Raw genomic sequence first — 24,052 nt, 5'->3', positions numbered from 1 at the left:
GCTCAAAGTGGCGTACATAGTTCTCCCCCATCTCTGTTAACTCCTCACAACGATCCTGTGAGGTAGGTTAAACCGAGGGGCAGTGACTGGCCATGGCAGGGTGGGAATGTGAACCCTGGTCTCCCAGGTCCCAGCCCGACACTCTAACCACTACACAACACCCTTCTGCTCAAGTACTGCACAGATGCAGCAACACAGTTGAATCGTACAAGGGGATGAGCAAGAAGGGAAAAGAAAGTGACAAAATGGCCTCACGCAGCATTAGGATAATATGGAAAAACTGAAGGATGGTGGGGATGAGTTATTGCAGCTCTGAACCCTGGCTGTCCATTGTGCCCACTCCACAAAGGAAGATGCCATATACGGAATCAGACTGCTGGGTCCACTTAGTTCAGTACTGTCTATAATAATAATAATTTATTATTTATACCCCACCCATCTGGCTGGGTTTCCCCAGCCACTCTGGGCAGCTTCCAACAAAATATTAAAAACACGATAAAAGATCAAACATTGGAAACTTCCCTAAACAGGGCTGCTTTCAGATGTTTTCAAAAGTCAGATAGTTGTTTATTTCCTTGACATCTGATGGGAAGGCATTCCACAGGGCGGGTGCCACTACAGAGAAGGCCCTTTGCCTGGTTCCCTGTAACCTCGCTACTCACAGTAAGGGAACTGTCAGAAGGCCCTCGGAGCTCGACCTCAGTGTCTGGGCTGAGCGATGGGGGTGGAGATGCTCCTTCAGGTATACTGAACCAAGGCCGCTTAGGGCTTGAAAGGTCAGCACCAACACTCTGAACTGTGCTCGGAAACGTACTGGGAGCCAATGTAGTTCTTTCAGAACTGGTGTTATATGGTCTCGGCTGACTGGCAGCAGTTGTCCAGGGTTTCTGGCAGGAGGCACCCCCAGCCTTACCTGGAGATGCCAAGGGTTGAACCTGGGATCTTCTGCATACAAAACAGATGCTCTTCCACTAGCTCATTTTATTGCGCTGCCACAGAGCCAAAGCAAGAGGTTCCCTTGCAGGCCTCCACACTTCCTCTTGCCTAGAGAGCACGGGCCCAGCGGTTTTCAGTTTGCCCCACCCATTTCCCAGAGGAAGCCCATGCTTCGCCACTGGAACTGGAACAAATGTAACTCCACAGAAAAGGTGAGTGACGTCAAATTCAGCAGTAAATAGTGGCTTTCCCTGGGGGAAAGCAGCAGAACAAACAAGAAGTGTGGATGAACCCTGAGGTGGGTAAGGAAAGCTCGGTCAGTCTGTCCCTTTTTAGGGATATCTCCTGATATTCTCATTGAAACAGCTGACAAAGGGTACAGTGACAGACGGGCTGAATTTAAGAAAGAGATATAAAAATGTTTTTCAGCAACATCATGTATAGACTTGGAATATGCCAATTTCTCCCATCCTTCAGCAGCCGATTCTTAAAACAGCTCCATGCAAATTCTGTGCCAGGAGAAATTACAGGAATTTTTTTTCTTTCTTACCTTACCTGCACGTTTTCAGGTCACTGATTCTTCTCTACTGCCTGCTGCCCCAAAGTTAAATTTCAGTAAAGTTCATTATATATTCCATAAATATGAAATCTCAACCTCAAAAGTAATTAAAATTGCCGCAAGTTCCTGATGCAAGAAGGGAGTGAAGAATGAGCAACATCTGGCCGAAGACAAGGATGAGATTCTAGGGAATGTAGGTATGCAGAACTAGTAATGATTCAATCGAAATGTTAGTTCCTAAAGTCCCATCACATTTCTTCCCTAGATGCCCTCCAATTTGATACTAAAATCTAGTTCCATTTGAGCTGCACGGGGTTTTCCCCCCCTTTGTTCCCCAGTTGCATCATCATTCAACTGCTGTGATGGAAGCAAGCAAAGGGGGGTTAGAGGCTGTATTAACAGTATAATTTAAAGCAAATGATCTACCCCAAAGAATCCTGGGTGTAGTTAGTTAGTGGTGCTGGGAATTGCCGCTCTGTGGGGAGTAAACTACAGTTCTCAGGATACTTTGGGGGAGGCCATGTGCTTTAAGTGCATGGTGTGTATGCAGACTAGTGGCTAGTCAGGTGTGTGTTATATTACCTGACTGTGGGTACTTGGGCAGAGCCACACCAAACATTTAAAGTGCATGCAATGCACATTTAAAGCATGATCCTGGGAGGTCTCGTTTCCCACTCACAGCAATACAATTCCCAGCACACACTTTTTAACCAAAAACGCTTCTAGGATTATTTGGAGGAAATCATGTGCTTCAAATGTACATTGGCTGTGCTTTAAATGTATGGTTCAGATCTGCCCATCTTTAATAAACGTCCATGTGAATACATACCATTGTGGCATCTGTCGCTAGCAATGCATGAGCCACTAAGCAAGCTAAAGCCTTCTTTACACCGGAGACATTTTCTTCCCGAGCTGTCACAACTTGAACAGTTATCTTCACATCTGAGGAAGAGATGAAAAAGGCAACTCTTTCTAGTAGCTAGTTGTGTGCCCATAATCCAAACTAAGGCATGGAGCCCACAGCCCTCCAGGTTTTGAGGGACTACAACTCCCATCATCCCCAACCACTGACCATGTTGGCTGGGACTGAGGAAGCTGGAGTCCAGCCAACATGCAGATGTTTCCCATCCTTGGCACAGATGGTAGACATATCTGACCACTAGCTTATCCCACAGCCCTACCAAAACTCTCTTCCTATACAGAGAATTTGAGGTCTCCCATCTGGACAGTTGCTGTCCCTGCATTGTATCCAGCACAAGAGCCATGCCAACCCACCAGGACAGTTCTGTTGCTCCTGTGTAGTCCAGAACTCCTTACCCTGATCTCGGGACTCCTTAACCATGGACCACTGCTTCTAGCTTGGCTAGTCTCGTCTTTCCTAGTATAGCTTAGTCAGTAAAGTTCGAGACTCTTAAAACACGGAGTCCTGGGTTCAAGCCCCACATTGAGCAAAGGATTCCTGCATGGCAGGGGGTTGGAATATATGACCCTCATAATCCCTCCCACCTCTACAATTCTTTAATTTTATTCCTGTGGGCCATGGCTGCCATGACTACCTGTTGATGAGCCTGTATGTCTCCTCTGCTTCAATAGCTATCTCTCTTCCTTACTCTCAAGGAAGAGCCTCCATTGTCATGGTCTGGGAGGGAGCTAAGACACCTTTCTGGAGATGTGGGGGTTTGAACTTGTGACCCTTTATGCGTAACATATGCTCAGTATCTGAGCCTGGTTCCTGGAGAGAAGGGGAGGCGTGTGAGGGGTCTTGGCTAAATGCCATTCAATAGGAATTCACCTCTCAGTTCTTTCCTTGTTGTGGAAAGAGATGTTGCAGGAGGTTAAAAGAGGACCATATCAACTTGCTATACACGTGGTAGACTAAGAGGAATAAATTTGATTCTGACAATTATCTCCTCCTTAAATCTGACCACAACAGAGCTGCTTTGAGTCAAGAAGAGAGATCCTTGTTTGTATTATGTCAAAGCAGAGTGCTTGGCAAGGGTTAACGCTTGCTCCCACGCTACTTTCACAAAAGGATACAAGGACATAAGTGGAATCTGCTGGATCAGGCCAATGGCCCACCTCTCACACAGTGGCCAACCAAATGCCTGTGGGAAACCTGAAAGCAGGACCCAAGCACAAGAGTACTTTCCCTTCCTCCTGTTTCCGGCAAATGGTACTCAGAAGCATTACTGCCTCCAAAAACCATGGAGGCAGAGCAAAGCCATCATGGCTAGGAGCCACTGATAGCCTTTGTCCTCCATCCATTTGTCCAACGAAGCCAACGAAGTTGATAGCCATTACAGCTGCCTGTGGGAGTGCACAGTTTGAAGTAGCAGTTTTATCTGTCCCGAACCTTCCAACGTTCATTGTCAGAACCGGGTTGCCAAAACTGCTTGCTCTCCTACCTTCTGCAGACCTTGTGGGGGAGCCCACGCAACTCCTCGGGGTAAAAGCCTTCGCCGCATGTTGGGACGCACCTCCACTCGTGCAGGTGCGAGTTCCTGGCACACTGGATGCATTCCTCTCGGCCCGGCCCTAAGGAGCATGGGAAAAACAAGCACACCAGTTTGGTAAAACAATGACTGTACCGGGTGCAAACTGGGGGATAATGGAGGCGAGGAATCTGCTTGCTGCTCTACTCCTAAGGGAGAAGAAATGAGTTGCTAGAGCGCTTAAGATTCTCATCCTTTTGCCTTTGTTAATGTGCAACAGGACGACAGTTCTTGGATACCAGTGTGAATGAATCACTTTTGATTTTCTATGGCTTAGAAGAATGGAGAATCTGGTGTGATTCATGCTGGTGGCCAAGGACTATCATCCAAGGCAAAGTGCTCGGGGTCTTTTGAAAAGAGTAAACGTAAACGGAGGAGGAATTCATATGAATTTCTGTGAGATTACAATACAATGGAAGTACAAGCTGCTATCATTGTGAGGTTTGTTTGTGTGTGTTTAAAAAAAATTTAATGTGACATTAACAAGACAGCAAGAGGAATCTGCCTTGGTTTCCTTCCAGCAGGAAGATAAACACGAACCACAGAAGCTTCATCTCTCTAAGGACTCCCTAATGCAAAAAATCTACCAGCTAGCTACTGCTAGGGTGTCTTTTGCCATTTCATGCAAGCAGAAATTTGGATTCCTCAGATTTGTTCTTTAAGAAAAGGATGTTCCTAGCCCTTGTAGAGCTTAGTTTGAACACGAGCAGGCGATTAATCTGCAAACATCTTGAAGCACTCAAGGTGCTAAGCTTCTGGGTCATAGAAACCTACCTGCTCTTTCAGAATTTAAGGGAGTACCGTCCACTTGGCAATTCCACTCCTAAGCTGTCTGTCACTCTTTAACTGCTAATGCTGAGCTTATCAATAGAGAGAAGGATAGAGCAACAGCCTAACTGCATCATGGTCAATAGCCACCTTCAGTTTACCACACAAGTTCAGGCTGTGTGTTATTCAAGTCTTATTTCATCGAACCTCTCATTCTTTTCCTAAAGAGCTCAGGATGGCGCACACATGGTTCTTCCCACCTTTCGTTTTATCCTCACAACAACCTTGTGAGGTAGGTTAGGCTGAGAGATGGCTGAAGGAAGCTCACTGAGAGTTTCATGGCTGAGTGAGGGCTTGAAATTGGGTCTCTCCATTACGGCTCCTTCACTGTAGTCACTACACCACACTGGCTCTCTAACACAGAGAGAGCTTTCTAACCACCTGCTGTTTACAAATTGTTCCCCACACTCATAAAGGGGGGTGGGGAGGAAGAAAGCAGAAGGTTAATTATAAAGACGTGCAGATTGAATCAACTGCACCTTGTAAAGAACCACAAATCCTTGAACATCGCAAATTTTGAGAATTGCACTTGAGCATTCTGTCTGGAGACCAACAGCCATTTGGGATATATGTGTTGAAGAGGCTTGATTACAACATGTGGCCAACGGCAGAGTCCCGCGTGGCTGGTGGCAGTGCAAGAGAAAGCATTTTACAGGCAGGGACAGACTGACTCGTTCCGAGTACATTTCGTGGAAAAAGCACAAGTCTCTCTCAATTGTGATTTGGCTACAGACCAGGCCATTAAAGGGGCAGCTGCAAAGACAAAATGTTTCTGGCATGGAACAAATGACTTGGGGGACTCCAAATTGTAGGACTTGGGTAGCAGAGCCACTCAGGTCATAAAAAGAGTGTATATGAACATACCAGTGATGTTGAGCTTTGCGCTCCCTCAAAGCTGGCATGTATGTGGTTGGCAATCTGGGATCGGACAAAGGAGGTTTATGGTCTGGTGGTAGCATCCCAGCATGAAATGCTGACACGTCCTTTCTGAGGGGCACAAAACTACAACTCTCAATATCACTGACCATTGACAGTGTTTTCTGGAGCTGATGGGAGTTGTAGTCAAAAACATTTGGAGGGGAAGGCTGGAAGAGGGAACCTGAGCAGCAGAGTGCACCCAGTGCTCCACAAATTTGCACCTGAAACTCAACAATTGTGATACGGCTCAGAATTCTGCTGTTCAAACGCGTGACAATTTGCTTTAAGTTCACGCAAGCCCTTGGGCATACATAAAGTAGCTCTTTGGATCGTGGCCATACGTTCTGGAAAGGGGAGATTGCCCAGCTTTCAATAGAAAAAAAAAGGATTTCAGCACATGCTTTGTGTTCACTCTGAGTTTTGTAGATTTTATTTGTTTTTTTAAAAGTGCATTTGCTCTTGAATTATTACTGGTCTGGGGCAGAACAAGCTGGAAACCGAAGCAAATTCTCAGTGGGACACCACACAAGCTTCCCATGCAAACGTACAGATTTTGAAGCACTGACACTTTTATGTACTCAAAAAGCTCTCTTGTGCTGTGCTTCTTACAGGTTTTTCATATGGCTCCCTTTGAGTCCCATGAAAGGTAAGACTTCTATCTTTAAAGCAGAAGGAATACAAACAACAATACTCCAATCACATATATATATTTTAAAGTCTTCTTGAAACACATCCAGAATATGTGATGGAGTAGAAAGGAGGCTGTCTGTCTCAGGCACTCATGTCATTAGTAAAATATAAATTAAGTTTTTTAGCTTTGTTCAAGTAATGTTACATTGAACGCACCTTTTGATTTACAAACTGCACAACAGAGAGTAGGTTCTGGTGGGCCCTCGGGCAGCACAACCCTCCCCCTTGTTCCCCAGTGAGTCTACATTCACACTGCAACAGGTGCAGGGGGCTCTTGTCAGTGGCCCCTCTGCCCAGCCATGCCCACGTGTGATGCTGGCCTGGCAGAGCAAAATCCAGTTGGATTGTGGAAATTTTCTGTGGTTTAAATATGAAGAGTTGGCTGTTTTTTCTTGTGAGCTGGCAAACTAGAAGGTGTGTGAAGAGGGCCTAGGACTATTTGGGGTTGTACCCAATCCTAGTTTTACTCAAGAGTAGATCCATTGAAATTAATGGATATGATTAACTTAGGTTCATTATTTTCAGTTAATCTACTTTGAGTAGATCTTAGCTGGATGCAATCCTTAGAAATAAGAATCTGAAGGCAGAGACCTATTTTCCCATTTAGAAACCCCATTGCCTTTTCAGTCTAAAACAGCCTCCCACAACCTCTCTGGTCCTCTCTGGATGTTTTGGTCTACAACCCCAGCCAGCACAAAAAATTCTGAGTGACAGCTTGACGTGCTTCAACTGGCCCAATGTATTAGGGACAGCTCCTTCCAACATAGGCACTAGAGCAGCCTCCCCTCAACTTGGTGCCCTTCAAATGCTTTGTACTACAACTCCCATCAGCCCTAGCTAGCTTCCTGGTCCATAGCAAACCATACATTTGCCATTACATTTAATCAGCTATGGTTTGTGCCTGCACTCCAAACAAGAAATGGAAGCCAAGGAACTGGTTGCCCATGACCCAGGGAGTCAAAAAAAGCATGGGCCTATAGGCTGGCTTACAGTAAAACCAAACCATGGTTTGGGATCATATGTGAATTGGCCCAAGAAGAGAAGAAGCCAAGGACCAACCAGGACAATACTCCTTTGTTGGTGGAGCCACACACCCAGTAGCTTGCATTTCTGCAACTCCTGCAGGCTGGGCTTTTTTCCTCTCTGCAGTGAAGGACATGCAAAGCTTGCAACAATTCAGATCAACAAGCTGATGTTTCCCACGTACTACCTGCCTCTTTTAACTACTTCACACAACATACCCACACATGTCCGGCAGTTTGACTGGCATCCCTCACATCGTACTGGCTCCTTGATCAAGTACATGCCCGGCCTGCATCCTGTAACGCAGCTATTGTCTACAAGGCTGTGGAGGAAAGCAGTGGAGGTCATCATCAATGCCATTTCAATCTCATGGTTGACTGGCACGTTTGGAGTGCCCAAGGAGGGTTACAAAATTTTAAGAGTGCAAAACACAATGTAAAATAAAAGACAATGCATTGCAACAAAGGCCATACAATAATAAGACATAAAACAGCAGCAAAATGTAGAATAATAGACAGCAAAATCACTGTAAAGCTGTCTGGGAGAAGAGAGAAGTTTTTACCTGGCACTGAAAGGATGCTAATGATGGTAACAGGCAGACCTCATTGGGGAAAGCATTCCAAAGCAGGGTCGCCACAGAAAAGGCCCTGTCCCTTAAAGGGTGCACCTAAAGGAGGGTCCCAGATAAAAACCAAGGGGTCTGGGAGGGTCCACACTAGCACTGAAGCCTAGAAATATGCACACACTCCCTGCATCCTGTTCTCACCGTGGCCAATCAGATGCCCACAAGCAGGACCCGAGTGCAACAGCAACTCTCCCCAGCTGTAGTACTCAGGAACTGGTATTCAAAGGCAGACTGCCTCTGGCAGACGACAATTGCTTTTTCTGCAGGAACCGGTACAACTTCTATCCTATTAAGGTTTGGGTCTCTGGACATCTCTCTACCTGCTATTGCAATATTGCCTCTTCTGCCCAGCTCAACCTACCCAACTCAAAGCAATAAAGATTTTATTTTTTAAAGTGCAATTATGGGTGGGGGGTGGGTGGGCACAAAAATGGCCAGCTGGCTGTTCTGAAGAGCATTGCTGACAGTGTCTTTAGAGGCAGCTGAAACAGAGCTAGCAGCACAACAGAAATTAATTTCCTTTTTGGGGAGCAGAGGAACTACTGCCTTAAAAAAAAAAAAAAGCTTTCAAACTTAGAGGAATGGGCAATGTTTTTTCATATCCATATCTGGGCAGTCAAGCCTGACTCTCTGAAGATCTTCATCATGAACAACCCACAGAAACTTTAGTAATAAATGGTTCCTAGCTTTTGGCTGCCTTTTTGTAATTTCTCCAGCAGTGACCCTTTCTTATGTAAGAGGTTGCTGTGCCTTGATGTGATTGGGGCTGAAATGTTAGAAAGGTCCCTTGAATAACTTTTAAACTATCCAAGGTCATCTAACCTAGCAGACCATGGAATTTCATCCAACCATTCATTAGTGGAGCTACTAACATCCAGCTGAGGTCAACTGTTCCTTTGGCAAAGCCACTGAGTACAGATAAAGGAAAGCTATAGAATTGTTCATGCAATCACCCATGGGGAAATGGAGGCAAGGAAACAGAATAGGATCACGGCCAAAAGGTCCATCCTGCAACATCTACCTATCTACCCAAACCAAACAACAAGCTCTGCTTATATATCTGCAGCATATGAAGATCTGGTAGTGCTGCTTGGGGCATGGCCAGTGGACTCAGTCTCACTTATCCTCTCCCCACAAAACGTGATCATTTCTACACAGATGAAGTCATGAACAATCCTGGGGTGATGGAAAATTGCTCCTGAACCAACGGATGTATCCTACTGTTAGAAGCGCATGCTCTTTGGCAGTGTTTGGTTGGCTAAGAGCTGAGCTACATGATGCGTTAGCCATACAGATGTCGGAGAATTCCAACCAAAACCGAAACATGAGTGGAAATTGCAAATGTTTGCTCCTCATTGTGTTATATGTAGGTTGGTCCTTCATCACGTGCAAAGGCCTGCTAATTTTCTCTATGCCGCTGTGTAGCATGCAACCATTTCTGCAGTGGTGCTTGCACTTTTGCCAGGTGCCACAGTCCGTATACCAGCCTTCGCCAACTTGGTGGCCTCCAGATGTTTTGGACCAACTCCCATCAGCCTGACCAGCACAAACTCACTGACCAATACTTATTAAGACTCCTGCGCCTAGCCATGCACTCATATATTTGTGCAGATGATGAATTGCGTGAGAAACGCCCCCTTCTTGATTACTTTTAGCAGCTATGATCTCATCAAGCTTTGTAGATGTCTCAACACTTTAACATGCTCCAATGGCACAAGAGTCAGGTATCCCTGAAAGATACTCCAAGGCAAACACTGCAATTCAGTAGTAAAACATTTGGTTTGCATGCAGAAGGTCCAGAGTTAAATCCTGGGCATCTCTGGGTAGAGCTGGGACAAAACTCCCTCCCTTGAGAACCACTGCCAGTCAGTGTAAACCAGGCATAGGCAAACTCGGCCCTTCAGATGTTTTGGGACTACAACTCCCATCATCCCTAGCTAACAGAACGGATGATGGGAATTGTAGTCCCAAAACATCTGGAGGGCCAAGTTTGCCTATGCCTGGTGTAGATAGAGTACTGAGTTATATGAATGCCACACACTTTCTGTCAATGCATGAAGGGGAAGTGGGGTTATACTAATTAGTCCCACTCTTGGTGGTCACACATACAGCTCAGTGGGGATTTGAACCCAGATCCCATCTGTCTCCAGTCTCACACAATATCCACTACATGAAGAGCTATCGTCCTTGGTCTAAGCCAGGTGTGGGAAACGTTTGGCTCTCTAGATATTGCAAAACCACAACTCCCATCATCTCTGTCCACTGTCCATGCTTGCTGGGGCTGCTGGGAGCTGTAGTTCAGCAACCACTGAAGGGCCAAAAAGTACCCCAGACCTGGTCGAAGTTTTTCATCACACCAGCCTGCCATTTAAAAATAAAGTGATGTTTTTGAGGCAAAAAGGCCCAAACTCTACAGAATGATCAAGTTCAAGACCAGGCCATCATTACTTATAGAGATATGGAGACAGATTCCTCAAGTCCATATGCACTTCCTCAGTGAGCCTGATTTACAGCTGAACCATCCCTGTAAACATCTCTTGGTTTCACCCTGGAAGATTTTTCTTTTTTTAATAAGCAGAGACAGAAACGTTGCTGGCAAAATGCTCTTCAAGGTGACAAGCCATGATTTTGGGGGAGCAGCTTAAGGAAGTTAGCGGACAATAAAAAGATACTTTTCCCCCTTTCCTAGGAAGTAGATAATCTTTGGAGGCAACTTGCAATTTTCCACTTTAGCCAAAGTGCCGTTATTGAAGCAGTCACTTCAGACCAATTACTGCCCTATAAATGAATCAGGCAAGGAGGCCTTGGGCTCTGCAGTGAAGCAACACAGATGCGCACCTGCTTGAGGTGGCCTTGGGGCTCCCGCTTGAACAAATTGTTCAGATAAAGCTTCTGGTGTTTGACATTTTAAGTTCCGCTTCTTTCCCGGGGGGAAACCTATCAGTGGGACCCATCTTCCTAAATCCACTCCGAGTCGCCGTGTATCATTTTCCTCATGAAGGCTAGATGGAACTTTATTACTGGAGAAGGCAAGGGAGAAGAAAACCAAATGGGGATTATAAAGAAACTAATCTTTCAATAGAGATTCCGTTTTGAGGGAGGTATTGCCCTGAGTCCTGTGAAGTTGTCTAGGAGGAGGGGCTCAGGATGACCCTGGGGAGGGGTCCTGGCAGAATGGGGAGGGTGGAATCGGGACCCCAAGACGTGCCTGAGTCTGGAGAAGAGGCCAGTAGTCTGGGGAAAGGAGAGTTGGGACTAGGGGAAGGTCCAAGCAAATTGGCAGAGGAGTGTTTTTCTCCTGCGGGGCTAGACAGCCCTAGTCAAATGCATCCTACTGAGAAGCCACCCTTGGCACCCCCTCCTGTCCGTGAGAGGCTTCCTTCAGAGGAGGAGATACCTGAGAGCCAACTCCAAGGACACAGAGACAAGGATAAGCCCAACCCACTCAAAGGAGTGTCTGTCTGCTTGCCCAGTCCTTGGACTGGGCCGCTTTCTGTGCTACGTTCTACACCTGCCCACTCTTCAAAATGAAGGTACAAGGCGGGGTGTCTGTGTCACTCATTGGATCAATGTCTTAACTTGTTGTAGTTAGCCATGAATCTATAGCTCTTATTTATTTGCTGCAGCTTCTTTGACCTGGATCTTCCAATATTCAGTTTTGTTGGCTGTCCCCAGTGAGTTCTAGTATTTTGAGGAAGACTTTTCTCTTTTCTACTTTCTCCACATTTCTACTTTCTCCACAAAGCTAATACATATTATTATACAGTATCATCTTACTCACCTTTTCTCTAAACTAAAAAGCCTCAAACTAGATGCCCCGCTTCCCAATAGCACTTAGGTTTAAACCAGTGATTCCCAAACCTGGGTCTCCAGCGGTTTTGGGACTACAATTCCTATCACCCCTGCCCACTGGTCTTGCTAGCTAGGGATGATGGGAGTTGTAGTCCAAATACAGATGGCAACCCAAGTTTGGGAAACACTGGTTTAAACCAAGGTTGCACAGCTGATTGCTAGACTTCCCCTACATCACCTTTAACAAAATAAAATATGTTCTGGGATCATGCTATTTATATTGTAGCAACATGGTGGATTTGGGGGGCGGGGGTGTAAAAATGTTTGCAGCTCAATCAGTTAGCCAAGGCTAATCAAGGAAAGTTTCTCAAATCATTTCTGAAAGATCCTCATTCAGGACTTGTGCTCGCTTCTGCTTGTCTCGTGCTTAGAAAGAACGAAGCCGTGTGGTTTTCCATTCACCCTGCTGCTTTCCCCAGGAAAACCTGCTCTTTAGCACTGAATCGGAGCAAACGTCAGTCTGCGGAAAACCCAACTGACATTTGCTCCAATTCAGCGCTAAAGAGTGGGTTTCGCTGGAGGAAAGTGGTGGGACCTCTGTTCTCTTAAGCAGACAGTTTCAGCACAGAGCAAAAACTATAGGGTGAATCTTCATGCTCAGTAAGGTATATTAGACACGCCTTCATTAGAAGTGTACAGATCAAGACCACTCACATTAAGTAAACACAGCTTGCTTGGAATAATAACTCGTACAGTACGCAACACACACAGCCTGACTTAGGTCTGAAGGAGGCATCTGAGTCCAATGTTAGTTTCTTCAGAAGAAATTCTGAAAGCCTAGCACAATTTTCCCCCATTAGCAATTTACCTGAATCCATCTTTGCAGACAGTGCATTTGTCCATCTCGCCAACACATTTCTTACAATTCTGATGACATTTCTGACAACGTCTCTGACCTTTATTGGGGAAGAGGGGGAATCAGAAAGATGATCAGTTGCAGATATTACAGTTTATAAGCTTCAGATTCTTGCAATTTATTTGTCAAATTCACAGTAATCTAATACTAAGAGTATAATTGTTTTTAGACCAAGTGGGAAACTAATTCTTAGTTTTTATGACAAAAGAATAACTCACAAAACTTATCAGTTTCAACTTTAAATTAGTAAGTTTCTAGACCTCATTGTTTTGAATAATTAAAACAGCATAATAATTAAAGGCTTGTATATTTTTAATGGGCAAGGACAAATGTTAACAACTGGTGCTGCAAATTATGAACAGTTCATAATTATGAACTTGTTGAGACTGTTTTGGTTATACCGTGTCACTGTGAGAGAGAATGAAATAGAAAATACTTCTAAAGCTTTCCTTTCTAACAAAGGGGGTTGGTATCTGTTTATCAAATTGTAGGTGCTCTTACCCTTCAATATTTTTCCTTAAAGATGGGAAGCTACAATGAGGGTTTGACAGTATGCACAACTTGAAATCAATTAACACAGAGACAATTATATTGGGTAAAATCAAAACCAAAACCTTCAATTGGTTAGCAGCCCTTAGCTGAGAAGCATTTCCTTTCCTTACCCTCATCAGAGTAAAACCCAGCTGGACACAGCATCACACACGTATTCGTCTCTTGGTGGTGATAGAAGCCGCGTTTGCAGGCTGTGCACGAGTTCTGGCTTCTGCCCAGGCACGCTTCACAGCCCCTGTAGCATCTGCGGCATTTCCGCTGCGAAGTGTCCCCAAAGTAACCAGGGGGGCAGGAATTTACACACTTCCTGGGGGGGGGGGAGAAACACAAGGAAAGTGAGGGGCTCCAGCACAACCAGCATAGTTGTTATGGTCCCGTCTCCACTGTGAGCATCGCAGTTCTTTCCTGCCATCTAAATGTCGCATGGTTCTCTTTGCAAACATGTGGCTTCTGGAGACATAAGAAGAGACTGCTGGATCAAGCCAATTGGGTCCTATTGCTTTATAGCAAGGGCAGGGAAGCTTTTTCAGCCCAAGGGCCACATTCCCTTTAGGAAACCTTCTGGGGGGCCACAAACTGAAGCCCGGACACTGAAGTCCAGCTCCGAGGGCCTTCTGGCAGTTCCCTCACTGCGAGAAGGGAAGTTACAGGGAACCAGGCAGAGGGCCTTCTCGGTAGTGGCGCCCGCCCTGTGGAACGCCCTCCCATCAGATGTCAAGGAAATAAACAACTAGCTGACTTTTAGAAGACATCTGAAGGCTGTTCAGGGAAGCTTTTAATGTGTGATGTTTTATCATGTTTTTAATATTCTGTTGGGAGCAGCCCAGGGTGGCTGGGGAAACCCAGCCAGATGGGTGGGGTATAAACAATAAAATATTATTATTATATCAATAATATACAGAAGGGGCCACAGAAGAGGAGGAGTGAGGGAGACAAGCACCCACCCAGGCCTGCAGCTCGCATCCTCACCTATTCCTCACCTCATTGTTGGACCCCCTGTTTCATATATATTATGTCAATCATAAACTGGAAGAATTATGAGGATGCAAACCTCAGCATGCTTGAAAGTTAACTCCATTAAAAAATCAATACAACTTAACTTTAGAAAAGATAGATATAATGGGAATATTACTGTTTTTTACATTCATATCCCAGTTGCCCTGCCCCTAAGGAGCTTGAGATGGTGTACTGGTTTCTCCCCCTCCCTATTTCAGCTTCACACAACAACCCGGCGAGGTTGGTTAGGCTGAGAGACAATGAACGGCCACTCACCCATGGCTGAGTGGGAATTTTGTACCTAGCTCTCCCACCACTAAACCACCACACCTGCTCCTTCAGAAAGCTAACATGTGCGATAAAGACTTCTGTCCACTTTACCTGCCAGTTTTAAGGCTCCCGAGGCTGAAATGGAAACAGTTCAGGCACTGGTCAGCGTTGGGGCCGTCGCATCCTTTGTCGCCACATTCCGTATGGCACGGACCTTAGAGAGACAGACAGTTCTGCTGAAAGAAGAGATATAAAACTCCTCCTAGTTCAACCCACAAAATTGCATCCGGTGTACATTCTATCAAGTGTACCACATACCAGTAGGATTAAAACAACAACAACAACCAACCCAAAAATGCTGGGAATACTTTGCACCCATTTTCTCTCCTTCCCCAACCCCAAAGGTTTACCATAATCATACCAAGAGCCAAAACCCAGCAAGGCTCTTTCAGTTAGTGTATGCCTGGCACAGGGGTCCATGGCTTAGCTCTCCTTTAGGTGCTCTGCTTCAGACTGCATCATGATCAGTGGTTTAGTGGTCGGGGGGGGGTGTCATTACTGTTTCTGTAGCAGGGTCCCTATCTCTGAAATCCTAAAGCTGCTCAATCAGCATGAAAGGGGAGCTTTTTAGCCACTGTATGCTCCTAAAGCTAAGCATTTGCGGACACTGAAAATAGAAGGTGCTTCAGTTTCAGGAGAATGGCGTTCAAGTTCTGTTGCAAACAATGAAACCTCGTGGAAAACACAACTTAAGTCACTCTGAAAGAAGATACAGACCACTCCAAAACATTTGCCCATGTCTATGCACAGAAAATAGTAGATCTAGCTGAAAGGCAACAACACGGAGGAAGGGCCACCAGCTCCTGGGGGCCGAGCCCTTTGGACCCCCCAATATTTTGGGGGTAGGTGCCCCCCAACGCTGCAAAAGCATGGAAACATTTTATTTGCAGCTGTATAGCTGAGTCCCAGGACTGTCTCCAGGCCACACCCTTCACTGTCTCTGTGCAAATGCTTTGGTCTGGCTGGAATCCATCCCTGAATTGTGAAAATGTCTTGCTTGGGGTCCAGATTTCAATGGTATTGATATATACACTCAAAGGTATAAGTACCCTAAAGCTTGATTTTGTTTACTTCTAGAATCAAGAAACTGCCAGCAAAAAGAGTCAAGGGTATTATGGCAAGCGCCGCCCAAAATGACATAAGTGAGCAGAAGAACTTGCATGTCCCACAAAACATAGAGGTCCAATATTGGGACAGGTTTCAAAGCTGAGCTGAGCTATGCAGCTGTGTACGATTCTACATTTTTGAGGGGTTTGCCAACGTTTATGAGACCACCTGGAAAAAGACTCCAAACGCCACAATAAATTTTGTGTGAATAATTTAATAGCACTGGGGAGGGGCGGGCAGAGCTTGGAAGGACAACAAAGCTGCATCTGCGGCCGGTTTTTAACAGGAGGAGTGGGCTCTGTCCAAAGAAACCCATTCACCTACTCCTGAATTCTCGGCTCACAGGAAGAGGCTGTTTAAACCAAGAGTCAAACAGAACCTAACATTTATCTTGCAGCCATAATATTAGTATACAGGATATCAGCCAAGCCAGCAACAGCAGCAGCAGCAACAACTCACATTTCTTGCTCATTTCTTTATGGGGCTTAGAGTTACAAGGCCTAAAGTGGAGCTACTAGGCCAGTTGAATGTCTTGCCCTGGCAATACAGCTTGTCAGCTTAATTGTCTCAAGGAGGTGGCCATTAAAAAGGCATGCGCATTTCCGAAACTTTTGGTATCCGGGATGCTGGGTGGTTGCATTTCCCCCCTCAGATTAAAACTGGAGACACAGTTCACTCGTAAAGATGCATCTAAATTTACTAGGGACTGCCACCCTTGCTTGTGTTGCTTACCACAAACCCCGCCAAACCCCACCCCACCCCACCCCTCTCCCTTTACCTCTCACCTAACCTATATCTCCTCACAGCTCCTCTGCCTCCCCATCCCTGCTTTAATTATTCAAGCCTCTGCTGTTGTTTAAAGCCACCATTTTAAACCTTCCTTCTGTTTTGCTCCCTCCTGTAGACTGGGATGCTCTTCTGGACAGCAGCCTTTAACCAATTGAAGATCCTGTTTCCGGCATCGGACAGTCATTGAAGGCTCAAGTAACTGATAAAACCCCTGTAGAACCCCTGTTCTGATGCACCACTACAAATCCCCCAACAGGGGCTGCGTGATGACAGCCTTACATTTTTATGTATATAGAAAGATAGGCATAGAGACACAAAAGTGGAACCAGCAGCAATGGTCCTGTCTGGAACTACACAGCAGCTCCAGTAGCTCCTCGTACTTAATACTGCCTCCTGGGCGCTCTGTACTCCCGGACAATCAAGGCAATGGCTTCTGGGCAATGGCGGTGCTTCACACCTGTCATGCTGCAGTTCAGGGACAGGGAACCAGTGGTCCTCTAGGTGTTGCTGTACTTCAGCTCCCATTGGCTCCAGCCAGAATGGCCAGGGATCAAGGATGATGAGAGTTGTAGCCCAGAAACAGCTGGAAGGCCACAAGATCCTCAACCCTGCTGTGTTGAGCAAGGCTGTGTCAGCTGCTGCACATCTTTATACCCCTCACTTAGGATGAGGTTGCTGCCCACATATTTGCAAAGAAAGGAGAGGGATCACAGATGCATGGGACCCCTCTGAAAGAGGACAGGCATTTCTGGTTTTCTGAAGATTGAGAGGAAAGTAGTTAAGCCACCTTTCCTGGGGAGGGTTCTAAAGATCAAGCAAAACTACAGGAAAGTTACTAACTATAACACGGGGTAGTCAATGTGATGCCCTCCAGATATTGTTGGGTTACAACTCTCATTAGCCCCAGCCAGCATGGCCCATGGTCAGGGATGATGGGAGTTACAGTCCAGCAACATCTGGAAGCCAACCACATTGGCTACTCCTATTCCATTACCTGGTCCATCATGACACTGATGCGAAACTCTGCTTTTCTTGAAGCCTCTGAGTCATGCCCCTGAAGCATGGGTCAGCTACAGCTCAGTGGTGCATTTTGGAATCCCCACTGCATTTTTACTCCATCTTTGAGATGATGGCACTGCCAATATACTGGCAGAGATAGTAGGCATCAACTGCATGGCGCCTCTCTATGCTGAAGAGCATGGAGTAGCAGATGTATTGCTGCCCTGGGCTCCTTCAGGAGGGGCAGGAAAGAAATGGAAGAAGTACATGAATAAAATATCCCTCACTTTCCAAGGCACACTTCAGTCCTTCTTAGTAGCGCACCCTGACATGCAGTGTGGAGTTACCATATCATATGATAGTGCTTTGCTGCATGATGTTATATCCTCATAATTCACAGGGTGGTGCATGAGCTCACCCCACAAAGAGATACAAATCAGAAATCCTAAACTGCACAGCCAGATCCCCTCTGTTAATTCTGGGCTCTGTAGGAGATAGCCAAATTAAGTACATTTGTATTGTGGTTCTCATTCTGCCATTTGTATTGTTTTCCAAAACATTCTGTTTTGGTTTCTGCCAATCACCGGAAGGGATATGGGATAAATTTGATTCAGTTCACATTTAAAGACAAACCACCATAATTCATACATTACAAAGCAAATACAGGAACTTAAACGCAGCCATCCTTCGAGATTCACACTTTATCTGGATTTTGCTATGCAGTCCTCTAGCGAAGAAATGTGCACAAAAAGGTATAGGCTACAGTTTGCAAAAAGGCGTGAAAATAACATACAAAAATGCTTTCTACGAGGAGGAGAAATTGCTTTGCAAAACTGAGCATATTACACCAAACTGCATACAGATCTGTGTATATTAGGATAAATTAGCAACACGATACTGATGAAATTTCATGAGGGAATAATAAGTAAAAAAGAAAAAGCAAGCTGATGTGGAGAACTGAGCATAACACTGAAAAACCGAGAAAATGAAATTGAGAGATTTGCCATGCCCTGGTCATGAAAAAGGGGAAGGACTGGTGGTGTGGCCTTCTGCACCCCCACTTTATATGTATGTATTCCATGTGTACTTTAATGAACTGAATAATGAGTCATGGGGGTGTGGGGAGTGTATGCATAAACTTAGCAGGGTTTATCTTTTCAGTTGCTAATCTGTTAATGTTGTTAATACTGTTTTGTAGAACACCACATTGATTTGTTAATCATATATTATGACTTTTGCTGTAATTGTGACGCTCAGCTTATTTTTAGTTGCTGCTTTGTTAACAGTGCTTCATAGACAGCAATTGTTTTATCGATGGTCGTCAATTATTTTATATTATTTATGCTGCCTTTGTGATGTTCTATGATGTTATTTTTATTGTTTGTAAGCTGTTCTGGGATTCATTCGAATGGAAAGAGGCATAGAAATACAATAAATCAAATCAAATTCCATTCTGAAATTTAACAGGCATTGTCCATACCTGTCAGAAGTTTATCTGTATAACCTCAAAAGGCTTGGAAACTTCCTGTTGCAATGTGGTTTTAATTTCCTATATGCTAGTAGGGGCCGCATCATGCATTTGGGATTAACCAGTTTGGAATTAGAAACATGGAAACCAAATCCCAACGTTCTCAGGAATCTGAATGGATTCTTGTACTTGCTGAACACCAAGGGAGAATGGACAAAACATTGTACTAGTTTGGGATAGGGTCAATTTTTTTTGGAAGTCAATGGAGCACCACCTCCATTCATAGTACTTGTGGTAGACTTGGCAATAAGAGGGCTTGGTGTACTGGATTACAAACCATCTCCTAGTTTTTTCAAGGTGGGGGGAGTGACAGCTCCGGTTATTTGCATAAGGAAGTGGAGTTTGAGACGGGGCAGGGAGGAAGGGACAGACAGAGAAATGGGATTTGGGCACTTTACCTGTGTATTCCTCTTCATCCTCCAGTATCTCCATCTGAGTTTGGAAGAAAGCCGCTTTTGAGGCTTCCATGTCAGAAGATGGCATCTCCAGCATCCTTGACCTGGAGTGATGGGAGCTGGAATTGGAATACGGGCTCTCAGCTGTTCCATACAAAATGAGGCTCCATTCTTTTAACTTTCCTGCAAAAGATTCAGCATTCATAAATATTGCCCTGGTTTGCACATTAACACTAAGCAACAGTGCATTAAACTATGGTTTATATGACAGTCTGGACCCTGTCCAGGGGTTTGTTTACTCCCAACAAACCACAATCTTAAGCCACGGCTTGTTGTTACCTTACTTGGCATTGAAGTGTGAACCTAGCACTGTTCCTTAACTATGGCTTGCTTGGCCGCCCCAACCCAGGTTTTCACCAAGCTACAAATAATAATAATAATAATAATAAATTTATTTATACCCTGCCCATCTGGCTGAGTTTCCCCAGCCACTCTGGGCAGCTCCCAATCAAGTGTTAAAAACAATACAGCATTAAATACAGTGGTGCCCCGCAAGACGAACGCCTCGCAAGATGGAAAACCCGCTAGACGAAAGGGTTTTCCGTTTTGGAGGCACTTCGCAAAACGAATTTCCCCATGGGCTTGCTTCGCAAGACGAAAATGTCTTGCGAGTTCCTGCGGGGTTTTTTCCCTTTTTTTCCCCTTTTCCTAAGCCCTAAGCCGCTTATCAGCTGATCCGCTAAAAGCCGCTAAACAGCTAATAGCGCTAATCTGCTAAGCTGTCAATGGGCTTGCTTCGCAAGACGAAAAAACCGCTATACAAAGAGCCTCACGGAACGGATTAATTTCGTCTTGCGAGGCACCACTGTATTAAAAACTTCCCTAAACAGGGCTGCCTTCAGATGTCTTTTAAAATAAGCATGAGGCAAGAGAAGCTGGAAAACAACTCAAGTTTAGAGGAACAAACCATAGTTTGTTTGATTGTCTGTGGGACCAGTCATGGTTAACTCATGCTTTGTTAAACAAACCATGGTTTAAACAATTTTTTAAAACAGCTTTTCCCAATCTGGTGCCCTTCAGATGTTTTGGATTACATTCCCATTATCCTAGGCCAGCATGGCCAATGGTGAGGGATGATGGGAATTAACAGTCCAAAACATCTGGAGGGCACCAGGTTGGGGAAGGCTGCCTTAAATGAACCAATGCTTAGCGTTATGTATGATCCAGGTCATTAAGTCTATTAACTGTTAATAATCAGTCATCTGCCTTAACTGATGGAAATGCTCCCAGATACGACCTACTAATGGATTATTTGACAAGGTTGTAATGGACACAATTACTTAAAATGAATAAAACACCTATGCAAATTAAGGCGGCTTTGCATCCTAATTTCAAGGGTGATTTCTTGTGAAAATGATCCCTATTTCAGGTAAATATTCGCTCCAAAAGGGAGATGTGTAAAAGTCTTGCTAGAACTAATCCTATTCTGATGTTGATCTGTTTTAATGAATTTGATCCTTGATGACTCTGAAAAGAGAACGTGGAAGAGGAAATTGGCAGTTACCTTTGAAATGAGTGCTTAATGAAATCTTGGTAAATGTGTTACTCTTTTGAAATGTTTGAATGCTCAAATAAAGTGGTTGAAACATCAATTCAAATTAAATAAGTGTGAAAATTACAAAAGTCTACTATATGTTTTGGAAAGTTCTTGGTTCATTCCATGCACATTTGGAATGAACCAATTTGAAGAACCTTACGATACTCTAACCAAATATTGCATGATGTTTCCTGAGGTCAAGAAGCAGGTTTTCATCTATGTTTGGATACACCTGGATGCCATTTTGAACCAAGATGGTGGACTGAACCTTTCAAAACTGCACTGATTTTTTTGTTTCCAACATTTCCCAAGCAACACTGGTTATGAGGCAACTAATGTACACATAAGTGACTTTTTGAGATAACAAGGGAATGCAAGGATTGACAATTTAGTTTCTCCTTCATCCTTTAAGACCTCATTGACACATACCTCAGAATGAGGTGGCAGAGTTATGAGACAGTTGATGCTTAAAACTACAGAAGGGTGAATCATATTCTTCAACGCTTCCACCACAGCATAAATATAATTCATTCCCTGGTGGATGTACATTGCTGAGGAAGATCAGAGTGGCCCGAAAGCTATCAAAACTGCTGGTCTGCTTTTGATGGTCTTCTAACTGAGGGATCTCCAACGTGGTGCTTGTGAGCACCAGTGTGCCCACCAAATTTTGTGTACTCACACTCCCACAGCAGCCATTTTGTGACACATGCTCATAGTGCTTTCTCAAAATTCCAAATGTGCCCCCAAAGGTTGGCAAGCTTTGTTTTAATTGGAGGAATTCCAGACAAGTTTTGAGTGACTTCAGGACTCCCTGGAAGACAGCTTGTAAGCCTGTGCGGTCACCCTTCTCCAGTGTAAAGATTGCAACTTGAACTGCTGTCCAAGATTTACAAATGGTCCTCAAAAGGCTGGCTACTCAAGCATTTAAATATTTGGTATGAAGCAGAAGAACTAAATCATTCTCAGGAGGGAGGGGGGGCTAAATATTTGCTAACATGCACAATTTCTTGTTTTTTGCTCATTCTTTTCATAAGCATTATGATATTTTGTTGTTGTTAAAAGGAAAAAAACCTAAAACGTATCAATCAGCCTGATTCAAGTCCGCAATCCTAACTCCACTTTCCTGGGAGAAAGCCCCACTGAATTCAATAGGACTTACTTCTGAGTAGACATGGTGAGGACTGTGCTGCAATGGTATCACAGAAGCAAAAGGGGGGGAAGGGGGGTTGCCTTTCCAATGAAAGCTCAGGAATGGGGTGGGCTTTGAGGGTTTTATAAAAAAAACAAATATCAAGGGCATTAGAAGTAATCCACCTGAGCCCAGAACAAATTTGCTCTAAAGAGCTCCAGGAAGGGCATGAGGAGGAATCTGTTCCCAGGGATTTATTGCTGCTTCCATGGTTAATATATGTTGGGGGGCGTTCAGAAAAGAAGCTGCAGTAACTCATTCCCAGTGGGTGCAGGGATCATAAGCAGCACCCACAACGAGCACATTATTATATTATATTATATTATATTATATTATATTATATTATATTATATTATATTATATTAATTTATTTACAGTAAGCCTGCAACTTACACACATTCAGGTTGACATGCCTGGCAGAATAATTTTAAAAAATTAAAAAGGAGGAAGAAAGGGGGCAGACGTCTGGAAAAAAATGACTTTGGCAATCCCACCCACCATTGCACTCAATGTGTTTTGACTATGCACGATTTTGGCTTTAGGCGTGATTCCCAGAACAGAAGTTGCAGGTACGCCATTTATCCCTCCTTTCCTTTAAGGGACTTACATACCCATCATTGGCTGTAGCTTTTCCAAGGAAAACTGCCTTACACAAAGGTAAAACGATTGTTCCAACTAGCTCAGTATGGTCCACACTGGCCAGCAACAATTCTCCAAGATCTTGGACTGGGACTATTCCAAGTCTGGCTGGTAGATGCTTGGGGAAGGGCCACAGGTGGCTGGAAGAGAATGTGTGTTGTGTGTCCCTGTTGCAATCCCACTCCTTTGCAGCCAGCGCAACAATGCAGAGTAGGAGACGGGGAGCTCTCCCAGCCCACCCTAGGGATCCTGGAGACTAAACCTTCCGGTGTGTAAAGCATGCTCCACCACTGAGCTACAGCCCTGGCCCAGACCTGTCTTCCTGCTTCCAGAGTGCTTCTTGATAGTGGAACATCACATTCCAGATCGACAAAATGTAAATATTGAAGAGCAGCAAAGCATGCACATTTAAAATGCCTGTGCAGCATTAAACAGACTACGTTGCACTGATTTGCTTAAACCAAGTGCAGAAATGTAATACTGCTGGGTGCAAGATGCTCATGACTTTCAATCCATCAAATTTATGTTATGGAATCCCAAAATGTCATGGAAAGCGTGCGGGGCACACATTTGAACATCACAGGGAGCTTCTGCCCCATGTTAGTCTTTTAGTTTCACATCTGTTTTGTTTTAAATGTGTTTGTTGTTTTTCTGTGTTTAACTTTTTAAAATTATATGATGTGCAAATTGCCTTCAGATGGTGGTTTAGAAGGAGAGTGATAAAGCAATGATCAATAATAATAACAATTCTCCCACTTATTTACAAGTGGTAGGGAGTGCCAGGAGCAGCCCAAGTATTTGAATAAACCCCCAAAAATTGTGTTTTTAAAAGGAATAGCATAATTTGTGCATTTTGAACTGTCGCGTCGAGAATCAGGCCAAATCAGGCCAAAGTCGTGTTTTGATCTGCCATCTTCATTCAGAATGGTGCCCAGCACCCAAGCATCGAATAAAACCATTGCTCCCTACTTTGGAAGCCCTCATGCAAAGTTTGGCAAGGATACATCCAGAAGCAGCTGAATCTATGCCAAAAAAAATGGGTGAAGTCACATTTTGGACCGCCATCTTGATTCAAAATGGTGCCTGGTGTCCAAACGTTGACAAAGACCCCCATCTTTGTCCAGGGTGGCAATATTCCCCTCTGCAGTACTG

At 44.5% G+C, this 24,052-nt stretch overlaps 2 protein-coding genes across 5 annotated transcripts in view; one reads left to right on the top strand and one right to left on the bottom strand.

Annotated features, from left to right (window-relative positions):
- The window catches only part of LOC307203455 (F-box/LRR-repeat protein 14-like), a 234,344-nt gene that overhangs the window by 23,536 nt on the left and 186,756 nt on the right, over nucleotides 1-24,052 (top strand). The window lies entirely within an intron of this gene.
- PCSK6 (proprotein convertase subtilisin/kexin type 6) overlaps nucleotides 1-24,052 on the bottom strand; it is a 99,031-nt gene that overhangs the window by 2,124 nt on the left and 72,855 nt on the right. For 3 of the 4 annotated variants that reach the window (XM_079954231.1, XM_079954230.1, XM_079954229.1), the window contains exons 14-20: nucleotides 19,479-19,658; nucleotides 14,709-14,811; nucleotides 13,442-13,638; nucleotides 12,732-12,819; nucleotides 7,665-7,768; nucleotides 3,901-4,030; nucleotides 2,325-2,437 (exon numbers count right to left, since the gene is read on the bottom strand). In XM_079954231.1, the coding sequence (XP_079810357.1) occupies nucleotides 2,325-2,437; nucleotides 3,901-4,030; nucleotides 7,665-7,768; nucleotides 12,732-12,819; nucleotides 13,442-13,638; nucleotides 14,709-14,811; nucleotides 19,479-19,658 (915 nt within the window). Of the gene's footprint in view, nucleotides 1-2,324; nucleotides 2,438-3,900; nucleotides 4,031-7,664; nucleotides 7,769-12,731; nucleotides 12,820-13,441; nucleotides 13,639-14,708; nucleotides 14,834-19,478; nucleotides 19,659-24,052 lie in introns of those variants that run through there. The other variant, XR_013833213.1, reaches the window with a different exon arrangement.

The sequence above is a fragment of the Podarcis cretensis genome, assembly GCF_951804945.1.
Source record: "Podarcis cretensis genome assembly, chromosome: 14".
NCBI lineage: Eukaryota > Metazoa > Chordata > Lepidosauria > Squamata > Lacertidae > Podarcis > Podarcis cretensis.
Note: the sequence above shows the minus strand (reverse complement) of the source record. Positions and strands in the feature narration are given on the sequence as shown.